The sequence below is a fragment of the Strix uralensis genome, chromosome 17, assembly GCF_047716275.1.
Source record: "Strix uralensis isolate ZFMK-TIS-50842 chromosome 17, bStrUra1, whole genome shotgun sequence".
NCBI classification, from domain to species: domain Eukaryota; kingdom Metazoa; phylum Chordata; class Aves; order Strigiformes; family Strigidae; genus Strix; species Strix uralensis.
The window spans coordinates 8,260,940-8,285,619 of record NC_133988.1 but is presented as its reverse complement, the minus strand read 5'-3'; the positions used below and the strand labels follow the sequence as shown (position 1 = coordinate 8,285,619).

Genomic DNA, 24,680 nt, shown 5'->3' with positions numbered 1-24,680 from the left:
ACTTTAATATTACCTAGCATGCACCTACATCTTGTACTAGCAAGTAAGTCTGATGTGAAGCACTTCCTTGAAAGTTATTTCACATGGTTTAATGTGATTATTATCACATTGACAATTCAGCACCTGTTATTATATAAAAGAGTAAACTAAATGACTGGTAACAGTCCCTTGCTACAATTTTAAGAAATTCCAAAGGATATTTTACTATCAGTAAACAGAGCTTTTTTTTAGGGATTTGTTTAAACTGTGGCATTGGTTGAAGTCTTTCAGACATGAAGCCTTTCATAATAAAGTCCCAGTTTACCTTTGTTTTTGTAATCACAACCATTAAGATTAATATGACCATCTTCAGATTAATCTTCAGGAGAAAACATTGCTTTGCTTGGCCTAGCAATTTACTAAATCATCAATGAGTGCCATAGGCTGGATTTTCAAACTGAAAAGGACCTGTGGGGTTACAGTGGATACCAGGCTGAACGTAAGCCAAGTGTCCCCTCGCTGTAAAGGAACAAACCACATAGTGGTACTACTGTAGGAAAGTAGCCAGCTTATCACAGAAATCATCTCCCTCCTACTTAATCATCCCTTCTTAACCAAACTTGCTGTTTTGCACAGAGATTTTCCACTGGAGGATCTGAGAGCTGGTCATGCTGGCTGCTAGGGACATCTGGTGATGTACGGGTGTGATCTTTAGGGAAAAGCTCATATTTGAATGTTGAAGGGAGTCCTTCACAGCTATGCAAGCAGCACACTGCCTCCTGCAGATACACAGGTGGAATAAATCTGAGTCAGTATGAAGCCCACCATGACCTGGGCTCTTGGATGGAGAAGACCAATCTTCATCATTCCCTTGTTACTGACTCACAGCGGGGACCTGAACTCCACCGACACATGAGAAGACTGTTAATCTCACTGTAGGAACTACAGAAGTTCCTCCCAACCAAAGCAGAAATAGATTGAGTGACTGTGCTCAGAGTGCTCCTCTGGTCAACACATGACCAAGATAATGCAACAGAAAGCACACCCACACTTCCTTCAATTTCTCTGAAAGTTAGTTTTGTGGTGTGGACAGAATCATTCCCTTTTTGAAGAGAATTCCATGATTGGCTCAAAATGAGCAAAAGCTCTGAAAGCAGCAACACAACTTCCTGTATTTTGGAAAGATTAGTGAAAGGAAAAAACCAAATGTTTAGTAGCAGTCTTAAAACCACATAAAAATAAGATTCAACCCACATTTAGAAGTTTTTAAGAGCAACTAAGAGCACTAGCTTTTCTCTCTGGCTTTATCAGAGGATAAAGCAGGAGAATTTAATTAGCAAGAAAAGATCGCACAAAACAAGTAACTCAACAAAACAATTGAAAGCTTTTATTGTGATACCTCAAGTAGATACAATATAGTGAAACAACAAATGATGTACAGTATTGCTAGGACAAAACAGCAACACAGCCATGTCACCTGTAAAAGAAAGCATTGTAAAGAGTTTAAGAAACAATGAGGCACAACTCAACTGCCATTTACGACTCATGCTTTAGGCCTTAAACCATTTGTAACAGTCCTTTTAAAAGAAACCTCTGAAGTGTCTGTCCCTTTTGCAGTAAGTGTTTATACTGCTGGTTGGCTTAACATGAGTCTCAATGAAGTACAATAGTGTCCAACAAGTTTAACAATAATTTGACAGCTTCTTCCACTCACCACCATTATCAAAGAATGGAGATGTTCAAAATTTGGTCTGAGAGACTGTAGGTCACTGCTGTTGCAACCTGACTGCTGAGATGAGCGTGCAGAAAAAGCTCTACAAGCATTACTCAGAGGGAAGCGTGTCCACCAAAAATGGTACAGAGCATTCATGAACTCTTGCACTAACTTGACACACCAATAAGAAATACGGATGACCATTTAGTTATGGGCGCAGTGATGACTATTTGTCAGAACCTCTGAGGCCAGATTTTAATTCAAAGAAATTTCATAAACTCTATTACCCCTCCTGTCCCATGGATTGCAAAAGACAGCAAGCATGCAAGGCACACCACTCAGACTGGCCATTATACTAGGCCGTGCTAGGGGGAAATTAAGATGGAATTATAACAAACTTCATTAATACAGTTTGTCATTGTATAGCTTACAATGAACGAGGGAAATTCATATTCTGGCCCTTTTTACTGGCAGATAAAATTGAGATTACTAGACTGCTAAAAGCACACAGCAAAAGTAGTTAGGTTGATCTGTCAGCAATCCCTCACCAAATTCTGCAGCTTATTTCACAGCAAGTTTGCAACTTAATTGGATTTTTATAGATGGCAGCATTACCTTTTAATAATCAAAAAGGTACTTGGGAGTGACCAGCCAAAGGATAACTCTAGTGTTTGGAGGCAGACTCAGTCCTGGAACACCATTGTTACAGCCATTATTTTGGACCTAGATAGAGAATGTGTGGTCAGATTACTAAAAATCACATCAAATGATGATCAATTACTTTAGAACAGGCGTGGCTTTAGAGGTTCAGAGGAAAAAAACTCAATACATGTACATTTTTGCTAGCAAATTCCTATGCATCCCAATGAACATTTCTTCTAAGCCAGCTCATAGTCAGTTCATTTGGTCCAAGAAAGAGCCAGCAAGAAACAAAGGTTCACAAAAGCTTTTTGTTACAGTTTATAAAAAACAAAATACAAAATAAATGTTAAGACCAACAATAAAAATAACCAGTACAAGTAACAAAAGTGCTCAAGTTGGAGGGGAAGTAAACTTGCCCAGAGCAAACACATACAAACTTTAAATATAATCTTTAATATATTACAAAAATTGGTTAGAGGGAAAATGCTTTAGTAAAATTTTTTTTCAAGTAAGTTTATTTTTCTTTCAAATGACTGCTGGAGGGTTCAGTGACCAGACTGACCTCTTCACATCAGCCAGCAGCCATTGCTATCTGGATTCTACTTTCACCAAAACCAATAACAAGAACTCTCTACATCTTTACAAGGGGAGAAAATAATCACTGACGCTGCCAAGCAACATAGGAAGAAAATTCACATATTCCCTCCTCAATAGAATGAGCCTCAAGAATTGTTACATGGCAGCATGAAATAGCAATTTCTGTACTAGTTCTACTCTTTACTCCTTCTAAGCGTCCACTCTTAAAAGACCAAAAAGAATATTGCTTTGTTTGGTTCTCTTAAAAGCCATAAACATCACATACCGATCATTAACTCTTTATGCCAGTAGTCTGAAGCTCTATGTGCTAAGCACTTGATGAAGTCCCAACCTTTGGCATCAAAGTTAATTAAGGTTTTGGTGAAAATGTCCAGTTTGAAATATAAATAATGCACTGAAGAAAGAGGTTGAATTTCTAAGTAAGAATCAGACTGTTACAGACAGCATTAACTTACTAACAAGAGATAGCCAAACCTCCAATTTTAGAGAGAAAAATCTTTAATACTTTACATATCTTCTTTAATTTCAACTCTCTACCAAAAAGCAGCCATTACTTTTGTGTTCAGTCCAGTGTACTGCTTCAACAAGCCTGTAGCCAGGAAATATGAAAAGCCCAAAGATACACAAACTTCACGTAAGCATGTTCACAAGCATCAACATTGCAACTGGACTTTGAAGCCAACACAAACTTTTTGCCGATAGAAGTTTTACTGCCTTCTTTGTTGGCAACATATATTACAATGGAGGGAAAAAAAATCCCAAGAATTCCAGGTCAAAAAGATCAAGAGACAGGCAACACCAAAGCCCATCTTGCATCATTAACATTGTTAAAAAAGAGACTTTGAAGCCTGATGTGAACATGAAGTAGTAAAGTGTAAGCCACAAAATCCAGATTAAACATGACTGTACCACCTCAGGTCTCTGGACTGAAACCCAACAGCTTTAACTACTTCTCTAATTCTTACATTTTAATTCATAATTATAGATCACTACATCTTGAATGCAGTTTAGCCAGCCTGCATCATAGAGAATGCGTACACACAGGCAAACTCTCTTCTCTCTCTTCCTCTCCACAAAGAGACCGGAAAGCTGGTTTTAAAGATTCATATTGCCCCTACCCATTGGCATAATTTTTCATGTATGACAAAATTTCTAAAGTGCAGCAGAGTTTAGAAAGCCTATCAGAGATTCCCAAAAACGTAACAGCAGCAACAGCACCTATGACTAATCTTGCAGGTGCCATATTAGAATTGTTATTGAGAGAAAATGATTTTGTATTGCAAGGCTTCCATATTGTTCAGTTATAGTACTTACGTAGTGTTAAAGGTTTTCTTTTTCCAAACATTTTGTCCTCAAGCATTAAAAAGATTAAAATACAAAAAAGTTTTCAGAGACTGTTTAATTTGAAAATAAAGTTAGCAAATTTATGTAGAGCATTTCTTTCACAGTTGCTCAGAATTTGCATGCACAGATACCAACAGCTAATATTGTGCATACACTTTCCGGAAGTTTTTCTCAACTCATTCCATTTAAGAAACAGCGCGAGAACAGAAGAGAAGGTGAGTTTCATATAAATTTTTATTATAAAAAGGTACTTGGGGATGATTTAGCCAGCAAACCAAGAAACCCTTTCCCCACCCCCAAGTTTTAAAAACTATCTTGTTACTTTATGAAAAACTGAGACAAACTTCTCTTCCCTATTATTACCCCTCCTTTGCCTACAGGTACTATATTAATTTTCATGTCATAGGCTCTGGCCATTTCTCACAAAAATAAATATTTTTGTTCAAATGTAGCAGAAGCAGAATACTTCAACAAGTTTCCTTGATATCAACCTCTTTGTCCAGTGCATTAGGACTATACAGTTACATGGAACCAGCCATAAAACTTTACTTATGCACAAGTCCCTGTTACTGGCAAAGGTACAGTACCAAAACTTTTTTTTAATACACCGACTAATTTTTTTTTTCCAAAATAGAAGATGCATATATTTTTCTGCCTTTTTAATCTTGCAAGCTATAGTTTTATAAATTTCTTTTCCAGCAAACTCCTTAGGGAATATGTTGGTCTTAAATGAACATATTCTATAGCATTATTGATTTAAAATCCTTCTAGGGTATTTCATTAAGATACAAAACCTCTAGCATAACCTTTCCTAACAACTTGAGACCTGCTAACTTCAGTCAGTGCAATTGAAAAATTGAAATTTTTTTTTTTTTAAAGTGAGCACTGTACCTTTAACCAATTCACCTACAAGATGTACATAGGTTGTGGTACACTCAAATTTAAAAAAGAAATTAGTAACTACAATACTGCATCCTCTTCACTGCCAAACACATCAGAAATTGCTACATATAAAAAAGCACCCCATCCCATACATTCTTTCGGACTGCTCAGATATAGAACTTCTACAGGACTGGAGTGTAGGTGTTTAGGCAAGAAGCATGCACAGCAGAAGGTAGCATTGAAGGCATAGGTCAGAGATAGATGCTAACCAGTAAAATCCGCTTTCAATTAGTGAATTGTTTCTCTAGTTTGAGAGAGTTTAGAAAAAGGTCATCCAAAATGTTCCAAAACAACTGTTCACACAATAATACATGTACAAAAGAGGGAACTTACACAAGGAGAAAAGGCAAACATGGCCTGAAATAGCCACTTACACTACACTACTCATTTGTGAGGTTTCAGAGTTCAGTGATATTCTCAGGGCCACTCTAGCCAAGCTCTTCCTTTACTTTGCGTTAGTCTTTGTAAAGCATGTTCCACAGAATATTGTCCAAACAGAAGGAAAAAGGTTACAATTCACTCCCAGCCATTGTCTTTTATCATGTGGGCAAGTTCAATGATAAATTTTCCTTCTTTGTATTTCTGACTGCTCTCAAAAGCATGTTCCTGGGAAGAATAAAAAACAAGACACTGAATTAAGCTGGGGAAATTAAGTATTTTAAACATCAAACTTGCATTAAAAATACAAATGTGGAGACATTCCAGTTAACATCCCATATTGGTTACACCAAATCAAGGGCGGGAGGGAGGAAAGAGAGGGTGAAGAGGGCTGAGAAGGAAATAGGAGTAAACCTCCTAAGTGGAATCAGCAGATCCACTGCAAAACAAATCCTGCTTTAGAACTTCCCATGTTCTCTCACTGCTTAGGGAGTTTTGACACTTTTTTTTTTAAAAGTGAAGATTAGGAAATAGCATGTTATGTGTGTTTAGTTTCCTTATTCCCAGAAGCAATGAAAGAGGGAACTGGAACCTTGTCAAAAGATCTCCTCTATCTTCATCATCAGAGGGAACGCATTAGGACAACTTCTTTCCGTAAGATCTGAAGCTATACTGAATCAATGAAAATCCTACATACCCAGAATCTAACATTTTCAAAACATCAAACTTGCAACACATCTGCTAGTGTTACAGGTAACTGTGCAAGTGCACAGGTAACTTTTCAAACAACAGAATCCAGATCACATTAGTTGTAAGCAGTGTAAACATGCTCAGTACCACTTACTGTAATTCATATTTTTGCTAATGAACCAACTCTTGCAAGCCAAGAAAACAAAGACCCACTTTGACAATTTCTTCCATCCAGTTTAGTGTATGTGGTTGGCAATCTTGCAAAAAGGTGTTACAGAAGTATTAGATAGCTGTCATAACACCTGTAGTTCATGCCTGTTTTGCAGTCCAGAATAAAGTTACCTGCTACAGCATTCCAGCAGATGTAAAGCAGGAGAACTGTCTTACAGTCTGATATATGCAAAAGCACTAGAGCTAACTCACTGAAACTGTCAGTATAGGTGCTAGTCAATGGCCTACTCAAATATCTGTGCTTCAGCATATAAACATTTATCAAAGACTTAAGTATATTGCTTACGTATTTCCATCCAAGAGTGGTTTTACAGTTTTCACAATAGATATCTGCTACAGCATGTAAACCTGTCAGAAGAACTCTCTCCTCTGCTGGACCACAGCCCACATTTACCCTGAAAAAAGAGAAGAAATTACATCAACTGCACTAGAGTGTTTCTTTTCTTACCTGTTACCCACCTTTTCTCCAGAGGACAAAAAATAGTTTAAAAAAAAGTGCCTAATGCTGCAAAAGTAACTTCCTCTGTTACACTGAGCTGAAGGACAGGAAGGAAAATGGGGTTTGTTTTTTGTTTCTCAAGTGGCTAGTCTAAACAGCAAACTGTTGGCAATGCCCACTTACTCCCATCAACAAAGACAGGCTAAATATTTAAACTTTCAGAGAACAGAACACTAAGCAGTAACTGGACACGGCTGCAGTTTCGGGCTTTCCTTCAAAACCAATTTGAGACCTCTATAATGGAAGTCTGTACCAGTAAATCAGCACCAACAGCTGAATTTAGAACCAACTCCAAAATAGCAGCAAGGAAAAAGCCTCATAAATATTTCTTTCCTACAGATCAGCAGAGTAAGCCATGATGAAAAACAGCAATATCAAAACTAAACATCCTGTGAAGTACTGCATCAAGCTTGTTTTTTCATGAACAACAGTCAATGCAGAAAACATGAGGCAAGACTAAACCAAGTTTTTAGACAGTTATATATACAAGAACAAAATATTGCCATTTTTGCTGTTGTATTACCATATTCTTACTACTACAATTATACTAGAAGTCTCAAGCCACCACTGAATGACTATATATAAAAAGAACTTCAAGGATCTGCAATCAAATCCTTTGCAGTTATAGTTCCATTATCCTGGTCTAAAATAGACTAAGACACTTAACTGCATTTCTTTTTCCAAAATGCTCCAACACAATAAACTGCTGAAAAATGAAGACAAAAATGCAATCCTGCATATTAGAAACTTAAAATAAATCCATTAGCAAATTCAAAGAGCCTTATATCATGGCTAGAACGTGCCTAAAATTGCAAATATTAGGCTTGATAAGATCACAGAGACCTTTTGCCTCTAGCACATTTGCAATATTCAAGGTCATTTAAGATGTACCCAGTTTACTGAAACATTAACCTGTAAATGTATCTAACTATCACACTGGAAAATTCTTCTTTAGACTACAGCAGAGTTGTCTAAAGCAAATTTACAATCACAATATTTATTTTTTTGACTTCTGGAGTATCTCAGAATGGCAACTCTTACTCAAGACAGTTACCATTACGTACACAAAAGGAATTTCACATTAACACCCTCCCCCCCAACTTTCAGCTAGTAGCAGAACTACTTAAAATATAAGATAAACTAATATGTGCAAAGGAATACTTAGGAATCAACTCAGTAGCTCTTTAATAACTATTGCTGGTGAGTAAAGCCAGCATTAAAAAGAACAGGGCAAAGTGCAGCAATATTAATTCCTACTGTTCTCCACTTATGAAGCATACCAGAAAAATTACACTCTGTAGGTAGCGTGCATAACCATAACAACGTACTTACACAGAATTAAAGAGGTAGGCTCGTCCCTGGCTTCCCTGGAAGGACTGCATTAAAAAAAAAAAAGTTGCACTTGTTAAAAAACACGAAAACCCCCACCAAACAAAAAAATAGTCCCAAAATAGCGTGTTAGTAAGCATATAAACATAATACAGACATAAACTATTTCAGGCAAATTACTTTATACCAATTCTTTATAGGAAATCCTGGTCAGCAAAGCTTTTACCCACAACTATTTTACCCAGCAACTATTTTAAGTTGTTAAGTATTATTGTTCAAAATAAGGCATCCATAATGCAAACAAAACATACTTTTTCCTACCCCTCTGCAAGGTATCAATTCTCATTTTCCTAGACATCCTTCATGCTAATTAAAATAATCTGCTTTTAACTCAAAGAGAATTATTTCCATCTCCCCTGTTCTCTCCCGCTGCACCCAAAAGATGATTTATTTCAATTTCATTGCATCATTTGATGTAAGACCAGTGAAATTCTGGACCAAGCATAAAGCCAGCATACTCTGTTCGGGAAATGCATCTGATCAGTTTATAAGCTCAGCTTTATTTTAATAAAACAACTGTTATCATCAAATGCCCAAGCACAGCCCTATGCTTTCAAATCTCTTACATTCCTGATAGATTATGGACAAAAGATGACTGTTAGACTTTCTTAGCTGGATGTAAATTAATGTTTTAGTTCAGAGCAGTAGCACAGTTTTGTAGTAAAACCCCTAATCAACCACGCTTACTGGGGGTTGGTTTGGCTTGCAGAGCAGTTTCAGTGCCTGTGAACTACATCTTTGTTCCTTCTGTACTGAACTAAACCAGAAGCTCTTCTACTATGCACTCTACAAACGTTAATGACGACATAAAGGCCTGAACATTATGTTAGATCAAACATGATCAAACAGCCTTGAGCTACAAACATACTGGCAAAACTTGTGAGCAGACTAGACTCAGCCATAGGTAAAACATTCAAAATGTATGTAAGGCACATCACTGCTTTCATCTGTTGATTTGTTCCTTCTATATTGAATTACTTGATAATTTAGACATAGCCATTATTTACCATTCAAACAGGATCACACTGAGATGGATTTTTTCTTTTTTCTCTCTTCCATACTAAATTCCGTTTTAAAAAAGTTCCTAGACTATCTTGAATTTCTTTTTTTCCAGAATTTCCATTCCCTAACATGCTTCAAAACAAAATGAACCATTTTATCCATGCTGAGGAGCAAGCACAATCATTTTTAAGAATTCTTGCAGTTCTAGTATTAAAGACCAAAGACCAACTTTTCTGAAACCTACATTAGATCAACATGGAAGGTTTTTGGAAGGAAAAATCTCACCTGGAACATTTTTGAATGGTTTTAGTAACATGGAACCATAAGGCAGATTGACCCTTCTGCAATTTAGTTATATCATTAGAAGTCACTTGACACCAAAATAGATATTTTTGCCAGTCTAATGATTAGCAACACACCACCAGTAACTGCCGTTATCTTAACTACTTACTCAGAACAGTTTGCAAAAAAAGATGTAAAAGGGAAATGTATATAAATGAACACTTTTGGACCAACATTAACCACATTATATACTGCAACAAATAATATTAAAAGAAATTCATGACTCTGAGCTACTGCAAAGTAGAAATGATGGCAGTGTAGTTACATACAGCCCTTAGCTACTCATAAAATCTCACCTTAAGATGAGAAGTTCTACCTAACAGTTCACGGCGTTCATATTTTAGTAACAATTGTTTTAAATGTTTGCCAAAATAATAAATGGAGATTTTTATTGACAGAACATATTTCTTCACCTATAGCAAAGACAAAATAAAAGGTACTCTCTGTCCATTAGCCAGAACTGCAAGTCTTATTTTTCACAAGGCAAGGAAAAAAAGATAGGCTATGCAGTACAGTGAAAGCTAAAACTTCAGGTAGGACTGACCCTGAAAGGAGAGACTCAGTTGAGTAGAGTCTGAACAGCTCTGCCAGGAAGTAATCCTTACCCCTACCTTTAAAACAGACAGACAAAAAACCCCTCACTAGTTCAGTTCTCCTGAGATACTTAAACATGCATCACAAAACTGGCAGAATGGTACAGAACCTACAGTCTGTAGTTTCTGTAAAATAAGCAGTGCTCTCCAAATTAAAGCCAGTGTCTCATGATCAAGAACGATGCAGAGAATGTTTACTGCAGTTGAAAACAAAAACTATTCAGGTATATACGCTCAAAAACTGCCCATTAACAAATGAGTAACTAGCCTAAGCCAAGTACACATGAATTTAGAGACAACTACAGTTGCGCAACCCCAAAATTTAAGAAAAAAGCAAAGGAAATATTTTAAGGGTCCTCTTTCCTCTTATTCATTAAGAAGTAAACTAGAACTTCCTTGTTCCATGTACACAAAAATTACAAAAAAGAACTTTCAAAGCCATGATGACCATTATTTTTAAGCTACTGTAAAAATTCTTAAACTAAAAAAGTTGCAGCCATTTCTCTTTGCTTTAAAAACTCAATGTTGTGAATCAGAATTCACAAATCCTTTTTCAAACTGCACCAAGAAATACTCTCCTGTTAATCACATGCTAGTTTCTCTATTTACATGTAATTAGACATGCCAATCGCATACAAATTAATGGGGGGAGTTTTTTTGTCTGGTCCTACACAATCACTTCTTAAACTACTTATATGCCATACTTGAAGTTCCCCAGCTAGCTGGGGAAGAAAAATACTCCAAAACAAATGAATAGTCAGGAGACCTTTTGAACTACATTATGCAATTATTTCTGCCAGGCTTATGTTTAGTCTTGACTTAATATCACCTAATAAAAGCTCTCCCTTGACCATGCATTTCTCAAAATTAAGCAGAGGCCAGTAGCAGGATGCCAGGAACAGCAGAAAATGAAGCTCTTCCCCTCTCTTCTTTCATAAACTGAAAAAAAATTCTAGCCAAATGAAATACAAGCCGTAGGTTGGAAAGTACTGCTTTAGTTGTCCTTTCTTCCTGATGTATTTTTAAAGATGACTTTTCTTTCTTGCACCCTTTGCTTTGTTGCCCTAAATATGCTGTACTGTCCTAGGCTTTTTACCCCTCAGAAATGGCTGTCATCGTTACCTTCTCATTTTCAGGATTACCAGGGTAGAGTGGAAGGAGAAGCAACACAAAACAGAACCTTTTCCTGAGAAGTGGTTTTAGACAGAAAATCTGTTCACAAACATTCCACTGTGAAAAGCTCCTCCATTCCCACCTTCTCTAGCTTCCTGTTAGCAGAGCTTGGTTGATTCATTTGATACCATCTTTCTTACCTACGCACATGTTTAGAGGCTAAATATTGTATTTACATGCCATAGAACAATTGTTTCTTTGCCCAGCCGCGAAAAGTGAGTTCCTCCATGTTTACGTCACTCACAGATAACAGCAACCTGTAGCAACTTGTGTTACTGTGTTCTGGAATACAGAACTTGGGTCTAGACAACTCAGACTTTCCTTTAAAATCAAGTGTCCAACGACAACATCGGTATGACATTGAGCACTTTAATAATCTGCAGTCCATCCATGTGGAACTCATACACTGACTTAAGTAAATGCACTGTAAAGATACCAATTTTTAACATGTGCCCTTCAATTTTTATGAATTTCTTAACTCGTCAGAGCTTGGCAGCCATAGTTTCTTATTCACGTGAATAGCTCAGAAGATATTTTTCCAAAAACTGTATTCAAACAGCAAAACCCAGTATACATCTGTCACATATGCATTCTCTTGACCACAGAATATTGATTAGCATGTAGGGTTCCACCTACTAACAGGTATAAGAAAGATTTATTATCAGAGCTCTACTTCCTGATGCATCCTATTACTAGAAATGAAAAGAGGACAGTCCATTTCGGCACTTGAACTGCCTGCTAAGCTTGTAACTTGGCTAGAAACAGAGTATTTTGCATAACCAGAAAAAAATTAATACTGAACAAACATTCGTTTTTACCAGCACTAAGTTTCTCACACTCTGCACTGTATGAATTAGTTATACTGATACGAATTTTAAGAGACTGACAGGTTAAACGCCTTGTGTGTCAACTCCCCAAAGGAAACGAAAAAGAATATTTTAAATGGCAGTGTCAAGGACTAACAGGCATAACTGTTCAAACCAGTCTCCAGAAAAACTTCTTCTACAGAACAAACACCACCTATGCAAACACAAACTTTTACTTTGCAAGATTTGTTCTGTGCTTCCAAGATTGCTAGCACTATACATAAATCATAACTAAAACAGAATATTGTACTGAGTCTTAAATATATGCCTTACCCAGTAGAGAGGAATTAGAAGATAGTGGTAAATGTGATCAACTCTCATCAATAATGACTCACATCAAAACCAGGATTTTTACTTAGAGGCTGGACAATTTATTCACAGTTAAAACAGTTTTAAGTCTGCCTTCTCATGATCCTCAATTAATAATATTGTATTCATTTATGAGTTAAATTTTCCCCTAGAAAATTCACATATTTGACTAGCCGTCCATTCCTACAGGAAGATCTACAAGATCCAAAATTTTTTCTTGTTTCAGCACAGTTGTATCTAGAATGTCTGATAGTGTAAGCAAAACTGTTCAATTGCGCTTAGGAACTTTACTAAGGTCGACTGAGAGAATAGTTTGGTATTATGATCTTTTCAAGTCATCTGACAGACCTCAGTCATCAACACATTTTGTAGTAAAGAAACTTTATAGATGTTTCACTTACACACTAGTACATACCTGCAGAATTAGGTATGATCTATGCTTCTAAGTTAAACCTGTCATTACCTCTAACCCCAGGATTAGCTGGTTTACCCAGGAGAAAAGGAAGTATCAGTTAAGCAGAACATGTATTTACTGCCCCAAGGCAAACCTAAGGGCATGGGTGGGGGAAGGGAAGCTACAAAAAAGCTTATGTAATTAATTATTCCCCACAGATGGGATTAGATTGCATGGCTAGAGATCATGCTCCACAGAAAACATCCAGAGAAAGTGCCACCTTAGCACGTATTAAAGTTGCGGCAGGCATTATTATAAGCAAGTCAGAATGCCATTAACAGTAGCTTTCTTAAGCACAGCTTGCAAGCCACTCATAACACAAAAAAATCATTTTAAAGAATGGAAATGAAAGAAGTCCATAAGTGGTTTTTTGTTTCATTTTATTGAGTTTCCTTTCATTTGCCAGAGTTCACTTTACAAGCTAAGATAGATCAACCTGAATTAGTATTGTGAACCAATATGCAATTCAAATAAATATTACTAATTCAGAAGACAGTATTCTTAGGGGCAGTATTGTTAAGTAAACCAGAAACACATACAGGTGCTCTGATGACTGAAATGATCTTCTCAGTAAGCTGCATCAGAGACTGTAAGGATATCCTGTCACTTCCAGATTTGCAAAATTAATTTAGAAAATTTAATTCAACATAAGCTACCGACAAAAAAAAATTATCAGGGAAAACCAAGATTTGTTCCATTTGATATTTCTCTCAGATCCAACTCCTCAATACTCCAGAGAACTAGAGATAATGCTGCTCAGCTACTTACTAGGTAAATTCTAGATGACTCCATGATAAGTATTTAAAAAAATTTTTCAAAGTATATTTTTATTCAATTATTTACTGATTTTAATAAAGCAAGTTATAAAGTTCAGTATGTAACGAATAACCTTAAAAAATTCCACCCCAAAAAACTGCATGCCTGCAATTTGGCAAATGATATTTCCTGAAGTGAAGACTTTGTCAGGCAGGACAGTTATACAGCATCTTGAATGTATTTCAGAAATAATTATGTCAAAACACCCGTACAGTAGAACACTTTCCTTGCACATTTTCCAGCTCCTTTAAGCCTTTAAATCTATTCTTGGATGTTTTCCAAAGATTGCTTCTCTTCCAAAAACTGATTGTTCCCCCAAGAGGAAAAAAAACAGAACCCAAAAAACTAGAAGCCTCTTAAGAGAAAAAAATTATCACCAGAATATTTATGAAATTAGGCCCATTCTCAACTTTTTCAGCAGGGAACAAAAATGGCCTTCAAGCATACAACAGGCCCAAGTATCTTTCCAAGTACTTCTTATAGCATAAGCAAAGGGGGATTACCAAACTGAATCAAGCTAAGAACAGCATTTTTTACTTAAAGACAACAAGCACTTGAAAAAATTCCTCTTGAACTCATCAGTTAAACAGTGGAGGACAAAAACACGGATTGCTAAGCAAGGCTTAAAATGCTTTGGCATCTATTTAAGCTGAAGACTTTTCCTTCTCATCAATAATATAATAGCAGACATACCAAATGCCTTGGAGAACCAAATTTAGTCACCAAGACTGTTCTTTTACCCATAAGGTGAAAGGATTTCCCAGTGAAGTCAATGACAGTTACGTATATATACCTTTATGCAGAACTTGTTCTTGAAAATATTGACACATCTAGTCTTGTCTGTGACTTCATATGACTTTTTCCCCCTCTGGTCAGAAATGCTTTGCAATGAATGAGACAGAAGAAAGTGACAGTATTTATACAGGCATCTATACAAAATAATTCAGATTTTCCTCCATCCCCAGCATTAAGGCACATTGTAAGACAATTCAACAGTCTTTCAAGCAGGTCTGCCTTGAGTAACAAAGCATTATGCTTCGCAATATATCCACTAGGTTCCAAGATTTCTATTAGGTACTTGTATTTCTTTGTAATTTGTTGGACTGTGCCTGAATTTCTAAACAATTACTGGAACTTAGTGGGTACAAGCCATTGTCAAGTGCTTTGGAACTTATGCTCTTCAAGTAAAACTTGTCTCCTATAAAATTAAATAGCGCTAATAATCTCTGCACATTTTCTACCATTTACAAACAAATCCAAAGAAAGCTCTTTCAGTTAAGCCTTTCACAAAACTTATTTTAGAATCACTTTAAGAGCAACATAGATATAACTTTTTTCACAGGCCACACAAGTGGCAACTTCCCCCAGTTTTCAAATTGTCTTGTAGAGGTTTTCCCTCAAACAATTTTTTAAATTGTTGGGATTTTTTGAATTATTACCATATACTGTTGGGTTGGTTTTTGTGCGCTATTTGAACATTTTAAATCCAACAAATGCCTCCTATGGCACCAATTTTTTGTCCTGCTCTTTATTAAAGCCTGTGATTACTTGCTGATAGAGGTTAATTCTCTTCTGTGCCTGTAGTCATAGTAGGATATGATTCTAAAAATATCCCTTTGATTCTTTAAAGAAAAAAAAGAAGCTGCAGGTTCTCCCCCTGTCCTCTGTCCCCCAGTGCAGTGAAGACTGGTATACTCCCAATAGTATTTTTTTTTTAGATGTTTAACATTCACTTTGTAGTCTTTGCCAAAGAAAGAGAAAATCCTGCACTCGCAGACTTGTTAGACACTACTGATTTGCACCGTTAAGATCTACCTAACACCACTTCAAAATCACACTTATTTCAATTAAGTCATCTACAGTTTGTTAGTTCTCTTATTATGTATCCTTCAAATCAGTGTTTTCCCCAAGATGATTGGCATTATAAATTATTAAGGCAACTGTTCATTAATGTGTGCATGTGTTCAGCTGTACAGACTAATGTTTGTCAACATGTCTACTGCTGATGACCTCCTAGTTTGGGACTTGTTTTCTATGGACCTTCTTCCCATTCCTCCTCTTTTCCCCAAGTTCCTCTCTAGACACAGAAAACATAAGGTTATAGAGTCAAAATATCTAGAAATATACACTCTAATCACCAACATCCAAGTTGATTTCAACACTAGGCAACACATTGAGTCCTTTCATAGCTGCAGAGAAAACTAAAGCTGCAGACAACAATGAATTCACTTGTGCAGGTAGCACATTTTTATACTCTTATTAGTCTGCATTCTTACTTCTAAGCCATTGCCAAGACTCTCAGTTGCCATTTTATCACCAGCAAGGGCATAAGGAAAAAAAAAAGAGCCTGATGATTAATTCTAAGGCAAGAAAGAGATCCTGCTGCTCAAACAGAACAGAAATAAAATGAAAAGGTGATTCGTGTACACTGCCATCCTTGTCAGACAATTGGCATCAACAGTTCTCAAAAGCAGAACTGCAAATCTGTATTGAAGTCTAGTATTCCGAGGACCAGAATCAAAACGATGATTGACAGAAATATGCAGCACTCTTTACTTTTCCATGACAGACTAACATTTAAGAGAAACACCACTCATTTCATAGCACAGCTTATCTTTTCATCTTGGAGTTGATAACATTATAGCGTCAGGCATAACAACTGCTTATACCTCAAAGCACATTAGAAAGCTAGTTGTAGCTGCTTTAAATTAAGAGTGCACCATGTATTCAGGCTCTTTTCCCCAACCACACAGAAGGCAGCAGCGGCAACCACCATGTACCCAGGAAAGGTGGGGGACAACGACACCCACATGAAGCAGTTACAGTTAGGTATCAAATACTGTTTGCCTTTATCTGCTGAAGAGTATTTGTGGCACTAAGGTTCTGGAGTGAGATTGTAGAGTAAGCATTTGGAAAAAAAAGTGAGACAATCTTGAACAAAAATTGTATTTAATAAGTGTTACACAGAGCTTAAGCAAGGTGGGGGTGGGGGCAATGTGGTTGAGCAGTCCCCTTCTCTGCTCCATCAATAAATCCCAAACAGCACAGGAACTGCCCTGTTCTTAGTTAACCTCAGATGGTATAGAATCAACTTGCTACCCTCAGGTTAAGTATTTTTGCAGCAGCTGGATAGATATAGTAACTAGGATTCTATATATTGTTAGTATAAGTAAAAAACCCACCTCTCTGACTTAAGTTCATTGCACATAACATGCATCAATGAAAACACTTTAAGAGAACTTCAGAAAAAAGATTAATATAAAACACCAGTTCTGAGGTACACTCATCTGTTAGTCCTTTTACAGTTCTGTCTACAAGTGTTGTCCAGGATATTTCTTCAGTTATTTTCCATGTTAACCTGTGTTTTCATTTAAACCAAATCAAATCTTATTTCCTCCCAGCACTTTCCCTGCCACCCCCCAGGACAGCACTAATTTTTAATGATCCAAGTGTGTCTATTGCTTTGCAGTTGTTTCCATCAGAAGAACTTCTCCAATGTTGGAATATATACAAGTTAAGCTTAAAGAAGGGTGAGTTTTTTTAAAGCTATGTTCCAAATACAAGTACAATAGATGAGAAATGTTCTTTTTATTTTACAAACATACAAAAAGATACACCTCAGATTTAAATATATTTCTCATTATCACACAGATTTAAACAATAAAATACCATCAATAAATCTTAAGTTGACAGAATATGGATCAACTGTCAAATAAACACATGGTCAACCTGAAAGTACAGAAACTTTTGTAAGGTGTCTTCACTGAAAATTATGGAAGCCAAAAATAAAGCAGAAGCCATATCTAACACCCTTCCCAACACCATCAGAAACAACTTAGAAATAAGTATTTGCATTTACTAGATTAGAGTTCTCCATGTTCTTTGAATTGAACATGTTTTTTTAATGTTTGAAATTATTTATGAAGCTGTAATATGAACATGCAATTTGCTTAAGAACTTATTTAAAATACTCTGTTGACCAAAATTCCCGAGACCTTGGAGAACAGCCAGCTCATGTGGTAACTGTGCCAGTTTAGTCGACATGCAACATCTAAGTCCACTAAAAGAAGAACTTCCTATTAAGTATGTGTGCTTGGACTACATTGTCTCGATGAATCTATACATCTCAAGAGACAAGAGCTAGCAGAGTTTCATTCTTCCTGTAGGCATCTACAACCTGAAGTTCAGGAAAGATTAACCCCTCCCACTAGTTTTTGGCCCAGAACATGTAGTGAATAATGAAGCTATGATTGCTTGTAATTTAGAAACCAGTGTTTCCAAAAAGACCCCTTATATTCAAATTCTGAAGTCAACATGGCAACAAATGAAATTCAAATGCATTCACATTACTATTTGAATAACTCTCCTGTTTTTGCTGACCTTAAAACAAAGTAAGATTAGTCACTATAATGAAAGTGAGGAACATTTTTCACCTTGATACAAGTAAAACAAGTCCTCCCTCTTAATTTCTTCACATCATTCTATATATGTAGGTAGCTCACTGTTTCACATTTCGTAGGTCACATTTGCAGTTCCATGCCTCAATACATGTACTAAGCTGCAGAAAGAATTTATGGGGAGAGACTAAAAGCAGAGCAGAAGCAAGCAAGCAATACTTCAAAGAACCATCCCCAATTTTACTATTTGAACCAGAAAGTTGTCTTGAGATCTAAACAAAGATCAAAGATCAGTAACAAGAAAAATGGCATGGGGAAAACCCCATTATTTCCTGATAACCCTCTAAGGGATAAGCAAGCAGGTATACTCCCTCCTCACCCAAAGAAAATCTCAATTCAGAAGTAGCAGCATTCTCACACCCTCCCCGCCATCTCTTCAGCGCTGCTGAAGATACAAACAGGCAGAAGCAACAGAAAATTAGTTATAAAGGGTTTGACACTAAGCATTTTATTTGACAAAACAGTTATATAGAAAGCAATTTGTATTAAGAGGTCTGAAAAGTAACTGAAGTGTTTTCTCCAGGACACCATTAAGAGCAAATTCATCAGGAGCTTATTTGAAGCAAAGAATGAAACAGTCTGGCAAGTATTTATCCCAAACTTCAAGTTTTTCTACTTATTACATCAAAAATCTTGGTTTCTTCCAGAAACAGGTAAGGATGGGCCTAGCCTGTTTCAAGGATCCACACATCCTCTAAGCTTAAGTTTAGACAGTCCAACTATTTTGAACATCTGTGGCTAATCATATTCCTTAGGAACTGGATTACAGCAGAAGTAAATGTGTTTACAGATTCCATAATAGAAGTGGAACATTCTGGAAACAGACAGTTTTATGACCTTCAGAGTCAAAAATCTTTATCGGAAATAAACATAACCAGAATAATTTCCCTACCCAGAGATCCATGTTTTCTTCTGACATTCCTTAGCAGACTTCAGATATGACAGCTCACAAATAGTACCTACCTGACAGTAGACAGAGGTTGTCAATATGTGGAATACATTAGATCAGCCTTTATGTCACATTCAAAAGTTTCCAGAATATATCCAGTCCTCAGTACACAACATGTATGACCCAAGAGTGAACCCAGGGAAGATGCTCTGAAGTATGCATCAATTTGCATCCCTTATCTACTGGGAGCAGTGATACAGTGATAACCATTTTGGTTAAGAAATAATTCATGAGGTCTCTAAACAAACCACTTGCCTTGGAGATCAATTCATCATGATTGGCTAGATGGGCTCTGCAGTGGATACAGCTGTAGGTTCGATGACAGTTTGGCAGGTAAGCCTGGAACGTTTTTGATTTTGTCATTTTTACCATCTCTGCTGGTGGCTCCTCACTCAGCTCAGGGCTGGCACTTGAAGAATTACAACTTTGCTGAACTCGCTGACAAAAGAAACACTGGAATATGCAAGCAAAAGCCGTTGTTGTTCTGGAGTGTGTGTGGCACTTTCCACACAAGTGACAGAAGAGAAACAGTCACAACCTGTAAGTGAAAAGAGCAGAACAATTAGCAGATTACAACAAAGCCAGAATAAACTTGTTATTCAACAATTTTAGACAAAGCAAGGTGTTATTTGGAGCAAATGCCTGGCTGCACTGCAGGCCCCTTCTATGAAGCTGCACAATTCAAGTTCCATTCAACACAGCAACGAGCAGTTCTGTTCCACTAGTGGCTTCTACTCCATCACACTTCTAACAAAGGAGATTCAAACAGTCCTCCATGAAACACGAGCACTTTCTAATATACCAGGTATACTCTAAGACCTCCACACAGAAAATCACAGCAAAAAGCAGGGGATTAGAGAAAGTGAATTGTCTTTGAAGTTCCAGTGGTCAGTTCCAATATAGCAAGTGACAAGACATCTTGGAAAACACCTGCCACATCCAATAAACATACAATAGATATTTGCACTTCAGCTTTCAGCAAAAATCTTGCTGTATCACATCTGGCTTTAAGTGAAATACCAAGTAAGATGCTGTCACCCTACTCAGGGATCCATACCTCCTCATTTGAGCTCAGCAGAACTATGCCTTTAGGCAGAGGCCTTTTTGACTAGTGTTCTGATCAAACCTAGTTAGATACTTCCCCACTCTATCAGAATAGTCTTAATGGATGCTACCAAAAAAATCACAGATAAAAGCCAAATTCTCCACAGAGAACACCCAAGTGCATTCTTAATCCTCAGAGTGCCTTTAAGAGACATTACATGCACAGAGAAGGCCAGACCTTCCTGCTATGCTGGAAAGCAAGCCTTTTTTAGAGTTTGCCTCAAAATTACAGATTCTAAATATTCATAACACCATCTACTGATCTGTCAAAGGCCATCAGTTACCACACTATATGCGTCAAGCTAATGAGCAATCCAAACATGAACACTGCACAGTCACTTATGTCATCAGCTATCAGATGACTGACAGAGTAGGTCAATAGCACAAACACAGAAATGAGAGCCAATATAAAGAATTTACAGTATCTTGATCCAGCTATTAAAACTAGCATGCAAAACACTTATCACAGTTGTAAACTGTGTGCAGGGCAGCAGTTAACCACTCTTCTAGCAGTAGGATACTAGTAATACAAATAGAGCAGATAATGAAAGCCACATAAATTAAAGATTGTTTATAGGAAGCGGTCACTGTGCTTCAAAAGAAGTCTTGAGAAAGTAATCTGTACAGCAGGCCTAGCACAAGAGACAGCCACAGCAAGATTTAAAGGGTTTTGTTTCGGTTTTTCTTAACCTGAAGCTTATGATTGCAGCAGGAGAAAAGATTCAAGAACTACTGAAGGACTTGCTACAAGAAAATTTCTTAAACAAAGGATTACAAAGACAGATAAACCACAAACAAGACATGTAGCAGAACATATGCAATCCAAAAAAATAAGCAACAATGAGAACAAGTTGCCATCCAAAGCACATATCTATGCATCAGAATGATTGGACTTCTGTTAAGTCACAGAAAAAGAAAACAAATTTGATAAGGAATACATGAATATGTTTGAAATATTAACACAGTTAGCATGAAGAGTAGAACTATTAATACAGTAATTTAAATATTATATACCTATTGTCCCAGGATAATTTAATTGCAAAGGGAAGAATGATTTCAGTGTTTGGAGAAGAGATCTTGCTTCTGTAGAACAGCTGGATATTAAGTCATATTTATTAAGTAACAGATTATAGGAGAAAGACAACACAAGAAATAAAGTCCTGGAAGTTAAAAATGAGGTTTCCCTTTAAATTCCTCAATTGACCTCAATGTTGGAAAGATACAGATCCTATTTAGGTTCACAGAAATGGAAAAGAACCCCCAAGGTTTCAGAATGAAAGGCACCTAAAGCGAAGATGTTCCAAACTTTGGATTAGACCCTTTCGATCAGTAACTGAAACGCGAGTTCAATGCTTGCAGAAGTTCAGCAAGTTTTAACTCACACTTCTAAAGGCAATCTGGGCTCTTTCAGGCTCAACTGCATAAACTAAAGAATTCCAAAGCTCTTTTGACAAAAGTGTATTTGATATTGCTCTCTTCAAAATGAGGGCAATCCTAGGTGTTTGATATACACCATAAGAGCCACAGAGCTTGTTGCTTTGTGATGCTAAAGGCAAGATTCAAAACATGAACCATTTCGTAGTTGCTCTAGTAATGGAGAATAAATCCAGTCTCACTTCACTCTTATCAGCAGTAGCAGGTTTCACAGCTGCTGTTCAGTATCTTGTGGAAGGCTGTGTAGAAACCTGAGGCAACTATTTTGTTCTTACTCTCAGACAACAGCACAGTCTGTGCTTCGGTCATGCACATGACAGCTAGGTTTCCTGAAGATTTGAAAGAAATTGCAAAATGAAGCCTAAATGGCTGCTCAGACCCTGTTTTCGGGTGACTTGTATTTGCACCTCCCAGTCTAGAACCAACAGGAACCTCTGAAGCACTAACCCCCGCCCAGCCGGCAGCAGGAGCCCGACCAGCAGATCTCCTCGCCCTCCCCGCTCGGGCCGCAGCGGCCTGTCCCCGGCCCGCTGCCCGAGCGGCCCGCCCCCAGCCCCCGAGCGGGACCGCGCTCCCGGGGCCGCCCCCGAGAGCCAAAGGCCGGTGCCAGGGGCGGATGAACTATTAACAGCCCCGTCCCGCCGCCCGCACCTGTGACGTCACCGGGGAAGGGCGCCGAGCGGCCAATGGGGCGGGGGGTGGCCCCGCCCCGCGCGGTTCCCGGATGTGTAAACAAACACCCCGATAAGCGTGGCGGGGGGGCGGCCGGCGGGCAGCGGGCACGGGGCGGTCCGGGGACCCGCTCCGCCGAAGGAGCTGCCTACCGGGCACCGGCAAGGAAAGGCTTGCCTTGTCTGCGTGGGGATTTTCACACCGCTGCCTGGAACCACACACAAGCGTATTGAGACATAAAACGTGTAAGAAATTAGCCTCTCCGTCATTGTTTGTGGGCTCAAAAATAAAAGGGTGACACAAAAATAAGCTTAAGAGTCTTTGACTAGCTCCACGAAGCCGGACAAAGCCTTACACGCACTCCTAGTAAGCTGCGATTTGGTTACTCCAGCAGGGAAAAACCTCAGTTCAAGACGGAGACACAGGAGCCTCATTTTCACTTTAGATACCGAGAAATAAAAGGAAAAAAGATGCGAGGAGAAAGTTACCGGCAGAGACTCGGTTTCCCTGCCGGGAGGGAGCGGCTGCTCCGTGCACGTTTAAGCCTTTTCCCCTCTCACGCCGGAGCACAAAGCCGCCGCGGCGGGCGACGCCGTTGCCTTTTCTCTCCCCCCTCGCAGCGATCACCGCAGGACAACGGCTCGTTTCCCCCAGCCCGCCGCGGAACAGCCGTGCGCGGCCACCCGACCACGGGCCAGCTCTCAGCCCGCCGGCTCCGTCCCCGACGGACCCCGAGCAGGGAGCCGCCACACCGCCCCTGGGGCCCTCGCAGGGCGGAAGGGAGCGAGACGGGAACCCACCGGACCCCTTCTCTCCGAGCTCAGCCTCGCCCGCCGCCCCCCCCCCCCCCCCCCCCCCATTATGTAAACCATCGCCACCCGCCCTGTAACAAGGAGGCTACAGGCAGGCAGCGCTGCCGTCATTTCCAGGCGCTATAAATAGCGCCCGAGCCCTCCTCCCGCCAGCAAAGTTGCCTTGGCGGCCCCCCGCCCCGCGCACACAGGAAACCGCGGCCCCCCCGGCCAGGGGTGCAACGCGGGGCTCCTTTAGAAGCCGCCTCCCCGCCCGTGTCGTCGTGTCCCCCCCAAAAAAAATTCCAGCAAAACGGAGAGTGGCCGGCTTCTCGCGCGCTTCGGTACTCACCGCTGCACCGCGCCGGCTCCGCTCCCCAGCCCGGACTCCGAGCAGCAGCGAACCCCCGGGCCCCCTTCCCTCAGGGGCAAGGGCAGGAGGGGAAGGCGGGACCCCCGGTCCTCACGCGGCGGCCAGCGAGGGCTCAGCGCCGGGCCCTCACCGAAACACAAAGAGGGGAGGCGCGGGGAGGGGGGGAGCGGCTTCCCTCGCCTCGAAGGTACCTTCTCGGCGGCGGCCAGGGGTCATAAGCGGGGGCTGGGCGCGCGTCTCCTGCCCTGAGGGCCGAGGGGCGGTCGAGGCATCCTGCCGCCGCGCTGCGCTCCCGCCCGCCCGCCGCCGCCTTTGTTTTGTTTTCCCCCGGCCCGGGGGTGCTGCGGCCGTTAAACCCGCTCCCACCGCCGCCGGCAGCCAATCACGGCGCGCGCGCGCGCGCCCTCGCGCCCGCCCCGCCCCCTGGGGGCGGGAGAAGGAGCGGCGGCGCCCGCCGCGGGGGGCGCGTGACGCTCCGCCCCCTGCCTTTGTGGTGGCGGCGGGGGGCGGTTCGGGGGTGGGGCGAGCGGCGGCGGTTTGGCTCCGCCCCCTCTTTCGCCCCGCCCCCGCGGGCCGTGTGGGCGCAGCGGGGCCGGCGGGCGCGCGGCGCTGGGCACGCGGGCAGCGAGCGCCCCCCACGCCGCTCCCGCTCTCTGCCCGCCTCGGGCGCGCGCGGCGGTGCGAGGCGGGAAGCGGCGCCGGCGCGCGCGGGGGGCTGTCGCCCGCCCGGCCCCCGCTGAGGGACGGCGGGGCCTACCGCTGTGTCGGCGGGGGGAGGCGGGGGGCAGAGCCGCGCGGAGGGCGAGGAGAGCGGCCGCGAGGTAGATCCTCCGCCGAAGCGGCCGGCTCGGTTATGGTTTCATCCCGGAGTGTGTTCAGAGGGGTTTTCACGTGAAGGCGCTGTACTAAGCGATGTAGGATTGCTCAGACTTTTGTTTCT

General features: G+C 40.1%; 1 protein-coding gene across 5 annotated transcripts; it reads right to left on the bottom strand.

The window, feature by feature from the left end:
- Window positions 1-1,344: 1,344 nt before the first annotated feature.
- YPEL1 (yippee like 1) lies at window positions 1,345-24,131 on the bottom strand. 5 transcript variants are annotated; one of them, XR_012631356.1, is made up of 7 exons: window positions 23,720-24,131; window positions 19,622-19,904; window positions 8,349-8,392; window positions 6,804-6,912; window positions 5,552-5,824; window positions 2,309-2,416; window positions 1,345-1,456 (listed from the first exon to the last, which is right to left on the bottom strand). XR_012631356.1 is itself a non-coding variant. In XM_074887764.1 (5 exons), the coding sequence occupies exons 2-5, from the start codon at window positions 19,736-19,738 to the stop codon at window positions 5,735-5,737; spliced, it is 360 nt and encodes a 119-aa protein (XP_074743865.1). In that variant the 5' UTR covers window positions 19,739-19,904; window positions 23,720-24,131; the 3' UTR covers window positions 1,345-5,734. The 5 variants fall into 5 exon arrangements, 1 of the variants encoding a protein (XP_074743865.1); XR_012631355.1 differs by having other exon boundaries at window positions 2,309-5,824; XR_012631353.1 differs by having other exon boundaries at window positions 1,345-2,416.
- Window positions 24,132-24,680: the final 549 nt, after the last annotated feature.

Bases quoted from the DNA above. Each gene is read 5' to 3' on its own strand.
- YPEL1 (XM_074887764.1), bottom strand. From the start codon at position 19,738: ATGGTAAAAATGACAAAATCAAAAACGTTCCAGGCTTACCTGCCAAAC. The intron at 8,393-19,621 runs GCAAGTGGTTTG...TTTTTAATGCAG, and splicing joins ATGATGAATTGATCTCCAAG to TCCTTCCAGGGAAGCCAGGG. The intron at 6,913-8,348 runs GTAAGTACGTTG...CTCTTTTTTCAG, and splicing joins GCCTACCTCTTTAATTCTGT to GGTAAATGTGGGCTGTGGTC.